General features: G+C 49.3%; 1 protein-coding gene across 1 annotated transcript in view; it reads right to left on the bottom strand.

Moving 5' to 3' along the window:
- The window catches only part of LOC119101687 (uncharacterized), a 49,188-nt gene that overhangs the window by 8,629 nt on the left and 25,383 nt on the right, over positions 1-15,176 (bottom strand). Inside the window, exons 2-3 of the mRNA XM_037225107.1 lie at positions 6,757-6,889; positions 4,444-4,652 (exon numbers count right to left, since the gene is read on the bottom strand). Coding sequence (XP_037081002.1) covers positions 4,444-4,652; positions 6,757-6,889 — 342 coding nt within the window. The remainder of the gene's footprint in view (positions 1-4,443; positions 4,653-6,756; positions 6,890-15,176) is intronic.

Here is a 15,176-nt window from a genome sequence, read left to right as displayed (position 1 = left end):
GCCTGGCACTTGTTAGTAACCTTGGGCATGCAGGCTCGACTGGAATCGGAGTTCACGGTATCAGGCCTGCGTTCACCGGGCTTTCACTGCGCTGGTCAGGCATAATGAACTCAGTTGAAGGAGTCATCACCGTCCGGCAATGTGCCGCAGTTCAGCGATCCTCCCTAAGGATGAAATGGCCCGTGGCACACCCATTCTACGCCCACAGCGTGATGCGACCGCGAGCATGGTGGCTGCGACCCTGGATGCGGTCAGTCAGCTGGAAGCTGTCCCGCGCTCTGGCACTGCGATTGGTCCGGCTGTCAGTGCCGGACCAATGTCTACCGGTGTTAGGCGGCTTGAAGTGATGTCACAGCTGTGTCGTTACTAAAACAGTTACCAGTGACGAACGTTATCCATAAGAAACCTCAGTCAACGAGCAAACGAGCGTTTTCACATCCTGAACGGAAAGCTCACGGAAAGCCTTGTCCCAGGTACAAACTCTGCCAGAACGAGAATCCAGTTGTTTTGAAAGCTTCAGCGACGGGCCGGACTGAAGTAAACTGTGAGCCTCCGAGCAAACACAGCCGCCGGAGGTGCCACGCGCGGACCTGATTCGACTGGGGACGCGCAGCCAAGTGTTGTCCGTCAGGACCGGCCGACCAGAGCTGCGGTGAGCACGGCATTGAGCGGCGTAAGACTCAGCGGGGACGGAATATGTTATCACTGCATCAGCGTTCGGACCTGGTCAATGTAGGAGGAGCCGAGCGGCAGATGTTTCTCAACGCCGCTTAGGTGAGACAAATTCGCCCATCGGGAATCCAATCGGGGATTCACTAACGCCTCTTTTGTGAGGCAAATTAACCCGCGCCCAGCCGGGGGTTTGAGACAACCGGGAAGTTAACTTCCCCCTGGGATCTCCAACTTCCAGACGCCGTATAAATCAGCGATCAGCGGTTAAGACTGCAGGGAGTCAATTCCGACCATTTCTAATCCCTTACACGGGTCAGGTCAGATAAGCCATTGCTCATAATTGGTTTACGTGATGCGGTACTTTTCTTCACAAAACAGTTTCTGACGGATTTTCTTTTATGAGGTGCAGCTGTGAGAAAAAACATTCTAGACACCGAAATACTATTTTTGCAACAGCCTATAGTTTATCTGGGGTCAGCCTAGGTAAAATTGATATGCAATCCAACAGACAAATCTTCAGCGCTAATCGGGTCTACATCACCAGTACAATGTTTTTCTATGATTAAAAATCGTGTATTGCACATCTACAAGCACTGAAGATCGCATAGCTGTTGCCTTTAAAATACATAGCCACTTAGACGCTTGAAAATGCATTTATAAAGCTGAGAACAGGCACGTTGGTGCATGTGTGTTTATGCCTTTCCGCTAATGGCAACATAGACATAAATCTTGGATGACCTCATATGACCTTGCATGTATTCATGCTACTTACTGTGGCCTTATTACGCACTAGAATGCTATCATAATATGCGTTCAGTGAATTATCTGAATTTTTCTGAATGTTTTGACCTCAGCGTATGTTTTGTAGAATATGCAAATTGAGATAGGTCATGGCCTGGGCCAAGGTCATGTATCCTGTGATCATGTTTGTGATTGCCCTGAGACTTTGCATGTAAGTCAGTACTCTTTTCATCATATACATATATCAAAACTATGCAAAAATACGTACACATTTCCATTATTTATAAAAAATGATGGGCATTGACCCGAATTCAGATCACTGACCTCGCAGATTGTAAAAAAATGAAAGATAAAAATTGCCGATACTATGATGTTCTTTTACTATCATAAGTTTGAATAATGTCAAATGACCCCTAAAAAGTAGTGTGTGGTCAAAGTTTGTTTACCTTTGATCTTTTTTATCTAACATAAGTCACTGATCTTGGGAGATTAATTTTCACAAAGGACACAACAATGATAGATGAAAAGGTACTGAATTTTTCGCGCCGCTGGGAGCGTTCGTATTTCACCTGTGCTTGGAAAACCGTAGGCAGGGAAGTCAACCTCCCGCTGCCCGGCCGGGAGCGAGTTAAGCTGGATGAACGTCCGCTGTAAAATGATCACTGTTTTGGCGTGCTTTGCTCTAGTTTGAATACGGTAATGTACGCACCTGACTACGGAGTATGAATGCATTCATGAAAGCACTAAGAAAAGAAACACGGGATACAAAGACATGGTATGTATACATGTATATATATATATATATATATATATACATATATAAATACATATATTATGTCATTTTGCTACGAACCGTGATCGCGGTAGGACAAAGCAAGTTAATGGCACAAGAAAAAAACATTATCTTCAATTTCACATCTTCAAATCATTAGCTTTCAATTTGCGTCACGTCAAAGCGACTACATCTCTTCCTTAGTCGGCAGCATGGCCGCATTGAACATTTAAATGCATTTTGCAGCCAATTCGAAATGACTACAATGCAACCTTCCGATGAGATTCTGTGACGCGCGGATTCTGCGAAAGAGCCACGCTTCACAGGCTCACTGCTGAAGACATGGTGACGGCGTTACCACCGAAAGCTCATGGGCGTCGTCCATGCTTTGTTGAGGCTGACCTAAGAGGCTTGGCGTTAGCTATTCATCCGAAAGAGCAGTGATGGTTATCGCTGTTTCCATCACGCTCACGCCGGTTTACGCCTTACTGGCGGCGTGATCTAGGGCCGGGGGTTCTTCCCAGGCATCTCGTATTTCTGTCGCGCTGAACTTAAGTCGGTAAAACAACTGCTTCTGCTCTGCTATCGTAACATGCCGCCGTGACCGTTCCTGAGCGGAGCCATTCGAACGTGTCGCCAGCGTCGCCGCTCGAGGTCGTCCCATCACGCACGCATCGTCATCTGGAGCCCTTTCGGCATGCCAGCCGCCTGCTATGAATGTAATCTTCATCTGGCCGGCCGTTTTGCCGCCTGGGTGGCGTATGACGAGCCAACGGGCGCGCCTGAACGATCCTGCTCGCGACCGGATCCCGGCCACTCCGTCGCTCAGACACTCACCGGCTCTGGCACTCAGACACTCGCTGGCTCTGTTACTCAGACACTCACTGGTTTCGTCACACGACCGCTGTTTCTGTCACTTGGACACCCACTAGTGTCGTGGCCCCGGCAATTACAGCATCCATCACGAGACACCCATCAGCCCCATCTCTCACAGACTACCCCTGTCATGGAGGCACCCAATGCCGCCGTTTCTCAGAGAACCGCTTCTTACGTCACTCAGACACGCATCGCCTTCGTCATGCAGCCACCCACCGCCTTCGTCACCAGGCACACGATTGCTCCGTGACATGGGTGCTGATCGCCAGTCAGACACTCACTGCCCCTGTCAGCTAGACACTCACTTTCCTGTCGACCAGATGCTCACTCCCCTGTCAACCAGGCACTCACTCCCCTGTCGACCAGACATTCACTCCCCTGTCAACCAGATGCTCACTCCCCTGTCAACCAGACACCCACTCACCCTATCAAACAGACACACACTCCGCTGTCGACCAGACACTTACCCCCCTGTCAACCAGACACCCACCCACCTTGTCAACCAGACACTCACGGGATGCGCCACCCACACATGGCCCGGCTGTGAGCTAAGCTGGCGGTCACCTGATGACGGCGATATGTGTCCACTCATCGGGTGGAAGGGCCGTGAATATATCCGCAGCCCTCCCGCGGCGGGCTCCATGACGGCGGTACTTCTCACGAGGCCCTCAATAGCTCCTTATGCTGAGCTACGTCTTATACTGCGCCGTTGAGCCCTGCGGCCGGCTTTAGCATGACGTGTCTACCGACGGGCTCCGCCGGCAGCTTGTAAAGGATGGCCTCGGCAGTGGTCAGAGGGCAAGGCCGGGTCATGACCCCGTTGCCCTCCGCCGGTGATATTCACCGTCCACCGGGCGGGAGAGCCCGTGCACGTTCTAAACCACCAAGCGCCTGGACGGTACGTTGCTATCGAATCGAATCCGGCCGGGGAGATGAAGGGGCATGCTCAAGAGCGTGTCTTCTGTCACCGAAGTGCCTCTTTAATCTTCTTTCCGGCCCATCTGAAGCGCCCTGGGCGGCCCAGTGCGCCGTCGTAAAATCTACCGCTGAACGTGTGTGAAGAACGGCCGTGCAAAAAATGAAATGGATTTGCCTCGAAAATAGATCCACAATGCTTTATCACGTTTTTTTACCATTGCGCTGGTTTCTTTTCTCGACACTTGTTTCGCCAGGTAAAACACGGATACGAACGGATATTCACTAGCATAGTACCAGGGTAACGCATTAATTACACGAAACCAGAATGTACCTTTCCAAACACAGGACGATGCAGCCTGCGATGGCCAAGTCATCCTCACCTCTGTCCTCACCGCTCGCACCTCTGTGCTAACTTCACTGAGCCCGGCCATGTCCGCCAGCTCGCCACGCGCGAGAATACTCACCGACGACGGTCAGATTAACCCGGGCGTTGAAGGTCGGCGAGGTGCGGAAGTCGGCACGGCACCGGTACACGCCCTGGTCGCCCTCCTCCACGTGCTTGATGCGCAGCAGAGGCGCCTGCGGCCGCGGATCGAACTCGGAACGCTGACCCAGCGAGTCCTCGTTGGCCCAGTGGGTGCCGCGCGTCGATTTGCGGCCGCGCGTGTCGTAGCTGCAAACGGCGGAGACCACGATCGTTGGTGTCATTGGGTCTTGGATCGTTGTAACCAGTGTCAGAGGGTCTCGGGTCATTGTCGCCCGTGTCATCGGGTCTAGCGTCGTTCTCACCATTGTTCGCATTCGGGCACCACGACATTGTTTGCAGAGGTTCGCAAGGGTCATTATATTGATTATCGATGCATCTGATGGCAGCAACCACGGCAGTGTGGAGCCAACTGCATACGAATCACTCATGGTAGCTGTAGCGGCAACGCAAGCCATCTGTGTGTATCGCACTGCAACGGAGACAAACGGGGGCGGCCTCACCCCACCCCCAATCTGAAGAAATCTAGCGTCATCGTTAGAGTGGTCGCAACCGGCTGAAACAGTTTCTGTCAAAGCTTGTTTTTACCGGTTAAAGCCGGCTGGCAAATAAGCAAAATGACAGCAGAAGCTTGCATAAACTGAAAAAAACGCAGGAAGAGCAAACCATGTGGTAATTCATTGTGGCCATTGTAGCAGTTGGAGTACAATCATGGCTTAATTATAACATTGTTTCTGTTAGTACGGCCGGATACTAGCCACTTTCACAAAGCAATTGTGAACTGAAAATATTTAAATATGTGACGTTTTAAAACGTTTCTGTACATTGTTAGCACTTTGCAAAGCAAATGATTGTTTTTTTACAATTGCATTGGCATTTAATATCTAAAAAACGATATCAAACTTCTAACAAACTTATTGTACGAAACGAGGCTCTTTGCAAACATTTGTTTTTTCTACCCATGCTCTATTTCAGCCCATTCTGAGATAATACCAAACCTGACACCGGTGTGGAACGGTCAGTGGCTATGGATACTGGTCGCACCATGATTGCTTGTATCAATGTCGCGTGGTGTAGAGAACGGGGATTTGAAGATCATTTAATTCAAGAATTCATTGTGGACCGTGCTTCAGTCTACAAGCCTTGTAAGTACCGTATACCTATTAAAAAGAACGCAACCAAGATATAGGTACCTGTTTTGTCACATATTGGTCTGACATTTCACCAAATCCTTTTGAAAAGTCTCGTAAAGTTTTGGTAGATACAATCAGGAACAAACTGCCCTACAAGCACGATGCTGCTTTAAATAACGAAGCGCAACGTTATCAACTTACACGTCTTGACGAGCAAACAAACATGTTTTCAATCCCGTCAATGCACTTCTAGCAGAAAATCGCCAGTAAAAGTTGTAAAGTAAGAAAGCAAACACTGAAAACTTTTGGAACATTTCTGAAAACCTTTACATCGCGGTGGTTTGAATAGCGGCTAATATTAGGCCTTTCCAGATATTTTCAAGCAGCTGTACGGGGCAGCTGACTGCTCGACTGGACTCGGCATGCCAATTCTTAAAGCTCGGGAAAACTGCCAGCTAGACAATTCATGAGCTGCTACGTCTTAGCAGGTTTACATGGCAGATAGCCATCCATCCTGATCATGCCTCCGAATTCAGATTTTGAGACTTTTTACATTATGTAGTATATTACATATTATATATATACATATATATATATATATATATATATATATATATATCTAATAGTATACATAGCAATTTGCGAGAACACCCAAACTGTCACACAATCCGAACAACTCAAGCCTCTGTCAGATGTAATAAGACCACAACTTGGTTGAGCAGGAAAGTATTCTGCTCCACTTCAGACAGAAATGTTAATCTGTCCCTGGTCATCGGCACTCCAGGGAAGAGCGTAATAGTCAGGGCTACATGTTGTACACTTTCATTACAGGCATATGTGATACCATGCGGGTCATTTTGATGCTATGCACTCTAAACGGTGCAGGTAATCCGTGGACAACATGACAGTAAAGCTAAGCTAGTGCCAACCCGAGAATGTTTCCTCCACGGACGCACATGTGGGAGCGCTGCCACACTAGGGGTAGGGAGGGAGGAGGGGGGGGGGGGGGAGGGCAGGCGACTCCCGGGCATCTGTCCCACTACGGGGTCCAGATGCCACAGCCCCACTCTCGGTTAGACGCAAAGCACAAAGGTGCTCAGTTAGAGTCACTCCGCTCTCGCCACCGGAGCGCAGGTCCCGTGGCGACAGGATGGACTAACCTGTAGAACGGCGCTCCCGTGCTGTCCTTGTACCAGAGCATCAGCCTCATGACGTCACGTGATGCATCCGGCTCCACGTGGCAGGGCAGCTCGGCCACTCCGCCTGTCACAGCCGTGACGGGCGTCACCTGACCTGCCAGAGCGGGGCGGGGGCGGTCAGAGATCACGTGGCCAGTCGGGGCGGGACGGGGGCCGTCAGAGATCACCTGACCCATCGGCTCGGGGCGGGAGCTGTCAAAGGTCGCGTGGCCTGTCGAGTTGGGGTGGGGGCATCGGAGGTCGATTGATCTACCGAAGCGAGGTGGGGGCAGTAAGAGGTCCCCTGAGCTGCCGGAGCGGGGCGAGGGCAGTCAGAAGTATCCGACTTGTCGGGGCGGGCGGGGGTTGTCAACGGTCTCCCAGCCTGTCGGAGTGGGGCGGAGTAGTCAAAAGTTCCCTGACCTTCCGGAGAATGGCGGCATCAGTCAGAGGTCATTCAACCTGTCAGATCGGGACGGTGCCAGTCAGAGGTCAATTGATCTGCCAGAGCGGGGCACGGTTGATTGAGGGTCACCTGACCTGCCACAGTGGGAAAGGATCGGTTACCTCACCGCATGTGAGAGCACCTCATCTACTGAAGGGGTGTCCGGCACTCGCCATTTTGTGTTTCTCTTCTTCAACAGCGCTCGTGCTCCGCAAAGCCAAATGCCGCTTCGCTACACGAGAGCCTATAAATAGTCTGGGGTATCGCGCGGGGTATGCTAAAATGGTCTTTGATATTGCCTGGGGTATGCTAAAATGGTCCGTGGTATCGCATCGGGGCATGCCAAAATGGTCTGTGGTATCGCACGGGGTATGCTAAATTGGTATTTGGTAGTGGCCGGGGTATGCTAAAATGATCTGTGGTATCGCCCGGGAAAGCTGAAATGGCCTGTGGTATCGCGCGGGGTATGCCAAAATGGTCTGTGGTATCGCGCAGGGTGTGCTAAAATGGTCTTTGGTATTGCCCGGAGTATGCTAAAATGGTCTGTGTTATCGCATCGGGGTATGTCAAAATGGTCTGTGGTATCGCGTGGGGTATGCTAAAACGGTCTTTGGTATTGCTCGGGGTATGCTAAAATGATCTGTGATATTGCCCGGGTAAGCTGAAATGACCTGTGGTATCGCGCGGGGTATACTGCAATGGTCTGCGGTATCGCTCGGGATATGCCAAAATTATCTGTGGTATCGCCCGGGTATGCTAAAATGGTCTGTGGTATCGCCCGGGTCTGCTGAAATGGCCTGTGGTATCGCCCGGGTATGCTAAAATGGTCTGTGGTATCGCCCTCAGTATGCTAACGGGAAGCCCGGTCGAGCGGAGCTGATGCAGAAGCGTGGTTGCCGGCAGCGCAGTAGCTATTCGCCCAGTCTACCTCTGGGTCAGCATTGCGTGGCGCGAAATCATGTTGAGATCGGCAATGTGTCATAGTTTCAGCTTCGTCAGCATATACACATACAACCATTTTTCGAGTTATCGGAGCAGCACACTATAAGTAGACACCAAATACGATTTACATAGTTTGTCCCAACTCAACGACCGCTTCAATCTCTCTCAATGCCCATTTATATGTGGCTGAGGAAAGATAAGTCATTGTTTGCATATTTGAGGGGACTGTAAATCTACGGCTCGCTGCGGAGCACGATGTGTGATTCCTTATGACAGTAAATTACGTCGAGAATGGGCTTGCTTGACCTTGCAAACCTCGCGCTCTGAGTGGGGAAATTACTCAGAGGGTGTGCTGCAGAGGGCGTATTAGAGGCATGGGTAGGGTAGGGTGCAGCGGTTGAGCTGAGCGTCTGGGAAACGTGGTTCGATTATCCGCGGTGCCTGCCTCTCATATTAGGGTGATAGGCAGGCGACGCCATATGGCCTCAGCAGCTCAGTGCGTCTTGAATCGCTAATGTCCCGTCAGTGCCGTCATGACTTAAGGTGTGCTTTTGACTGGGTTCACACAGCTGTACCCAAACTGGCAACGGTCAAAATCAGCATGAATTGATGACAGTTAAAAGTGATTCAGTGATAATATGTCACGAGGTTTTTCCTTTGCTAGCTTTTAAATGACAGTCTAATTTGGAATGTTGAATTTTAGAGGATCCGGTCACGTCACGTGACAATGCGGCGGCTGCACTCGTCCAAATTTGGATTAACAAGAGCTGCGCTTGATAGCGGACAGTAGGAATCGAACTTTGGAAATGGCGCAGGAGAGCATGTAATGGTATGTTCCGTTAGCTGACCCACTCCAGTCCTGGCCCAGACATTTTGCATGATGCAGTTTCGACAAGGAAACGATGCAACCTTGAAGTTGTTTTTGTCTGCAATAATGAAGCATGTTTTGAACTGTCTTTCTTGTCCAATGACCAGGGGTGAAAAAAGCTTTTGATTTACTGGATATTAGTGGGTGAAAAAGACAGAGGCTTTGCGAGCCAGCTGGTGACAAAATTTTGAAAGCAATGACAAATTCCAACGGACAAGAACATATTATAACGGAAAATCCCAGCTAGATGAAACTCAAAACTTAATATTGGCTTGTACTCGTTAGCGCTCGCAGCTTAGCATGTGTGGAGCGCATGTCAAAACGCTGACGTTTCGCTATATGAGTAAGTTGAGCCATACAGTGCTGCCAAACATAGCAGCTTTAGTCAAAATAGTTGTCAGCAGGTGACAGATATACTACAAATTATACCATATCAGAGCTATTTTACAGATCACTGGTGGCACAGTGCTTTTCCAATACCCCTCAGATCAGTGCTTTCAGATCAGAGGTAAAAAGGGGACATTGGAGCGACACATCTCAAGAATTTATCTGGGGATTCCTGCTGCTGAGAGGAACACTCGGTGCACCTCAGAATTAGCGTACTGATCGGTGAACACACGTGAGATAAAACACTTTTAATTGTCATCATGTTGCATATAAAGCTAGATAAGGGTGTCAAGGGTGTTTCAAAATGTTGCTTGCATCTGATGATACCAATATTACATGGTGTTTGCTCCAAATGGTTAGGATCATGTTGGGAAGGGCGAGTTCTGCACCGGTAATAATTGTGCAAATAAAGCAAAGATCGCCCACGTTTCCAGCTGATTGTACGATGACGTCACAAAGCCAAGTGATATGGTCTCCGGGTGCTTTTAGAACCATTTTATCGGTAAATAGAGGGCTACGGAGACGCAGCTTTACAAAATACGTTGGGGTGAGGGAAGGAGGGAAGAAGGTGCTGAAGAACAAATGACTGAGCCTACCCCTAACATGCACTTTAATACAGTTTTCTCCTCAGATCTGACGCGATTTCTTTTTGCAGCTGGGAGCAGTGACGTAGGTAGTTTACCAACATCAGTTTCTTCTTTTTTTGGGGGGTGGCTGAACCAAAAACATATAAATAATGAAACATAATGGATAAAAATGATGCCTAAAGTAGGAATCTTCATCACTGGTTTGAAGGCACAATCCCCCCTTCCCTTACCTGAAATTAAAACATATAGCATGTAGACTGTTTATGTTAAACGGGGTGTGCCTTTTCGAGAGAGGATTCTTGACTGTGCACGTCGGGTGGTAGAGGGTTTCGATTTGCAAATTTCGGTGTCATTAGTTTTTAAAAACTTGCCTCCACTGACGATATATTGCCACAGCTCCCAACTTTCTTTGGTTTGTATGGAAGAGCAAAGTCATTGGGTGGCCCCCAAGCAATATTCACTACTAAAGACGTTGAAATTATTGAGAAGCTATTGTTAGCTCTACTCAATGGCTTCTCGAGGATGTCGATTGTCAGCGCTGACAGTAGCTTGCGAACGCGGCGATGGCGGCGGTCATTATGTCGCTTTTTGGTTACATTCAGCTGAGGGCTGCGAGTGTACAGGTTTACGCTTTTGGTAATGCTGGTCAGTTAATACACAACAATTCATGTCGGCCTACTATATACTGAGATGAGGAACAAGAACTGTGTCGTGTCAATCGGCTGCACCAGGTTTCGGGGAAATGTGACTGCTTTACGTTACCTAGCAACTAAAATAATGTCTACGTTGCCTAGCAACCAAAATAATGGCCATATCTCCAGCACACCGTTACTCGCCACAATAAGCCAATGCATTCTCCCTTTCTTGCTCGCCGATGGCTTATTTTTAAAATTGTTTTTGATCCTGCACAGTCATCGATGGGATCAATAAGAATAAATAAATCAAAACTGATGCAAGACCCAATTGCACTTTCAGCAACCAAAATTAGCCAGAGATAATTGTCAAACTTGCCTTAAGCGTGTATTGAAAAAACCGAAAACATTAGACGCACTCATTTCAACTGTGCCTTCATCTGATGACTTTGTTACTTTAGTCTCAACCATCAATTAGTGTTTGGTGACCAGCAAATGATGCATGAATGCAGTTGAGCTCCCGAGACGAAAACTCTTGGTAGCTAAGCTACGGTTTAGTTAATTTGTCGTGTTTTGTGGTTTGTCGCAATTAGAGTTGTGTTGCAATGGCTTCTGAAAGATTTGGCCGCAGGTGACAGTTTAGACGGTTCCAACTTTCGTCGGTGACAGAAAATATACTTTCTTCCCCCTGTCGGTGCCTAGCTCTCCCTGCCAAAGGAAGAGGTAGGTGACGTCACAGAGCCTCAGGAGGTGAGTGCGTCGTAAAGTCTCAAAGATAAGGAAAACTGTTTTGAGCCAGCCGAGCGAGGGCAAGACATTTCACAGTCCCTGGTAAAGAGCAGAAAGATACAGCGAAACGTCCATAAGTAATCTTTAAAGTAGGCATCTCATTTTGCTTCTTCCCTGCCGCCAATAGCTAGAAAATCAACGTCCATCTAAGTATCGGTTGTCAGTTATGTTTTTTTTTCATTCAAAGACATCCTTGACGCCCATAGACTTTGAAAGAGAACTTAACAGATGGGATCCCCATTAGACAGCACTTCAGAATATGCCGGAACATGTTCTACCGCACATGTTAATAACTTTTACACGGCTGGCGGCTAGCGTTTGTATTGTATATTACAACATAATCATTAATATCACATCACGTTATGCATCTCTCCATTTCAAAGGGCCAGTCTCAGCTCCCTTTAAGTCAGGATTCAGTCCCATTTGGGCTGGTGTTTTCCTGAATTTTTGTCGCTATAGCGCTTCTTATTAGCCGCGGAAAATAGCTGCTGCTGCAAACGACCACCCCAGCATCGCTACTGGAACGAGGCACTGGAGAGAAGCAGAGACAGAAAACGAGCAGAAATGATGCAATAAAACTTCGCCGACTGGGGATGACGCCGCGGTGCGTTAAGAGAACAAAAGCGTCTTTAGCAGCACATAGTGGAACTGCGACCCAAGCTAACTGAAATAGTAAGATTTTGATTATGCGTGGTACGTAGGCTCAGAAGAAAGTGATGTGTGAAGTACTTTGACGAAATATGTAAAAAGTACATGAAACCATTCCGATGCAGGAACCGCATGACTTCTTTCTCACCCAACACGCAGAAAGCATATCTGTGCTCTGTCAGAAGGATTAATTCAAAACAATCAGCTCACAGCAGCATTCTGTTCTCCCTGGAAGAAGGACGGCGAGCCCAAATAATCGGTAGGCTGCGGTGCATCCATCAGACGTGTTTTGACCCCAAAATGGGAACGTAGCATTTCTGGCTCCTAAGAAGCGACATTTTTTAGAAGCACTGCACGGCGATATACATTAAATGATGTACTGCGGAGACCAGCCTTTTTAGAGAGGTGACTTATATATGTACAGCTGAATTGATTGGCATAACATGCTCTCAGGAACGAAAAGGTTGCATGTTCATAAATAAAAGCATGCTGCCGGCTCAGATATTTGTTCTTGCATTCATCTGAATATTGAGATAACATTTCTTAATAAAACATTTCACAAAACCGTCTTGCGAAAGGACCATGATATTGTGGAAAGTATTGCACCTGCTCAGTTACCGATTTATGTGAGCGGTGTGTGAAATTAGTACCGGATTTAAAATCATTCTGACATAGAATTAGGTCATAAGACTGTCATGCTGCATTGTAATACGAAGCAGCTGACGGGTGCATGTACCGACCCGACGTCGCTTCGGTGACACTGAATTTGTCATGCTGGAAGTCACTGAATTATTCAGTGGAACAAAATGACAACCCAAGAATCCAGATATATTTTACGAATGCTTTACAGGTCACAAATGTACAGAACAGCTCAAAATTTAGTGTAATGGGCAAGCAATTCATCGCTACATCAACTGTTTGTCTACAATGCCTAAATTCAGAGCTCAAATCGTGCTCAAAATTCAACAAAAAACATTTTCCAAGACGTTGTATGCAAAGGGAACCTAGGCATTTTGAAGACACCGGTAGATCTCTTCTACCTGACTTCTGAGATATATTTACTGCATGCGCAGGTATACAATGTTGGTTTTGATAGTAGTGATGTACAGCTAGCTTGTGGTCGTAATAGATTGTGCAGCAATCAAACGGTACACATTGTACGTGGTTACAGGTTATCTTATGCAATGCACTATTGCCGTCGCCGTATATTATAAAAGCAGTGCAGTCAAATTCAAAAGCAGTGCAATCAGACCTCAAATTCTGAGCACTTTTTCTCTTGTGTGAAACATTCCACGGTTTGTTTGTGGTAAGCGATCTGAATTTGAATCAGAACGCGCCGACAACTTTCCCAGTTTGCTTAGGAAACTGCTTGGCACGATGTATTTCGCCTGAGCACCGCTTTGTACACCCAAACTTGAGCATGGCATCGCGCCTCCGGACCCTAAATTACATTTACATAACCAAACACATCTCTGGTTCCCTGTGGCGGGCGCACAAAAGCAGATATTTTATCCAACTGTCAACCATCTTAACCGGCCGAAATTTAGCCGTCCAAATTCATCAAATTGCTGCCAGCCTGCTGCAACGGTTCGCAGTCCTAGTTTCCCAAATCCAACAGCTCCTATATTCACCGCAGCGCTGCTCATCGCAGTGTGAGTGCCCCCCCCCCCCCCCCCCCCAACCCGCTCCCACCTGGGCAGATGAGAGCCGGGCGCTCCAGCGCAGTGCCCCGTGCCGGCACAATCGACCGCACCAGCAGCTCACAGTTGGCGAGACGGTGTGCCGGGCGGGCGCGCTGGCCGGCGGGGCTGCGAGCGGGCCCAGTCGGCCGCGCTCGTCCATCACGCCGCCTGAACGGTTGTCCGCACCACTGGCCGCCGCCCGCCGACCGGCGCGGAGGCGACGGCCACGTACGGCACGGCGGAGCATTGCAATGCTGACAGAGGACCGTGAGCCAGCGGATTACCGCTAGAGGCCTGCGCTGCGGTGGACCACCGGCAACAGAATGCGGCAGAATACGGAGACACGAACTTTGGACACACACAGAACGCGGCCTTATCGACGGAGGCCTCTGTATGGGAAACCGCTATCAATGGACGTCGAAGTGCTTAACCTCAGGCACTTTACGACATAGCGGCTAACAACGGACCGCGTTGGGGACAATCCGCCGCGGACCCTGAGATGGTGGATCGGAGGTAACAAGATCGTCCAAAGGTGGACCGTCAGCCAGCAGTGCGAGCCCCCACAGTGAGCCATGACGGAGAGCAAGCAGGCAGCGCAGCACACAGAAGCATCCTGACCACAGTGCAGCTGAACCGACTGCTCATCAACAGGCGCAAAACTGGGCTGAAACACCCGGCGTGGAGGACGTCATGTCCAGCACAACTGGTCTGCCTTGAGACGACCGACGCAACCCATGACATTCTCAGATCTCCGGCCCATTCGAGCGAGCTGGTACGTCTTTCACGCTGCGCTCGCTATTGATTCCGGGGCACCCCTTCAGGGCGTCGTACGTGCTGCTTTGACCGGGCCTGCCTTCGGTCCAGTGGCGCGGTGAGCCTCAGGGAGCAGCAGCGGCGTGGCGCGCAGCTCGCCAGCGCGGAGGGCGGGGGGGGGGGGGGGGAGGGGAGAAGGGCAGACCAGGGGAGGAGATAGCACCTCCGCAGGGCATGAGGCCGCCGGGTGGAGCTCAGCTCCCTGGTGCGGCGATGCAGCGCTGTTGATTCTATTCTTCTCCATCACGCGTGACCACGCAGCGCATCGCCGGGCGGCACGTGGCTCTGCAGCGGCTGCAGCCGCCGTCCGCGGCTGCTAATGCGCTCAGCGTCATGACACTACCGACATGTTCGCAGAGCGGCAGTAGTGTGGATTGCTGAACAGCGGCGTGACCCCATTGGTCGTAAAATGCCGGCGGGAAGCGAGCGGAGTAAACGCAGGGAACTAGGGCTTAGTGCATGCAGGTATGCTGCTGCGTAAAATATTTTCTGAACGGCTGCCTTGACGTCAGCGTTTCTTCCTGCCCAGCACTGCAAACCTGATGAAGATAGTTCAAAGATGGTTTTCTGAGTAATATGCGGTCACCCAAGCTGATAAGTCCATCGCCA

Source organism: Pollicipes pollicipes, unplaced genomic scaffold (assembly GCF_011947565.3).
Source record: "Pollicipes pollicipes isolate AB1234 unplaced genomic scaffold, Ppol_2.1 Scaffold_2555;HRSCAF=2994_pilon_pilon_pilon, whole genome shotgun sequence".
In the NCBI taxonomy this organism is placed as follows: domain Eukaryota; kingdom Metazoa; phylum Arthropoda; class Thecostraca; order Pollicipedomorpha; family Pollicipedidae; genus Pollicipes; species Pollicipes pollicipes.
This window is presented reverse-complemented; position numbering and strand designations above follow the sequence as displayed.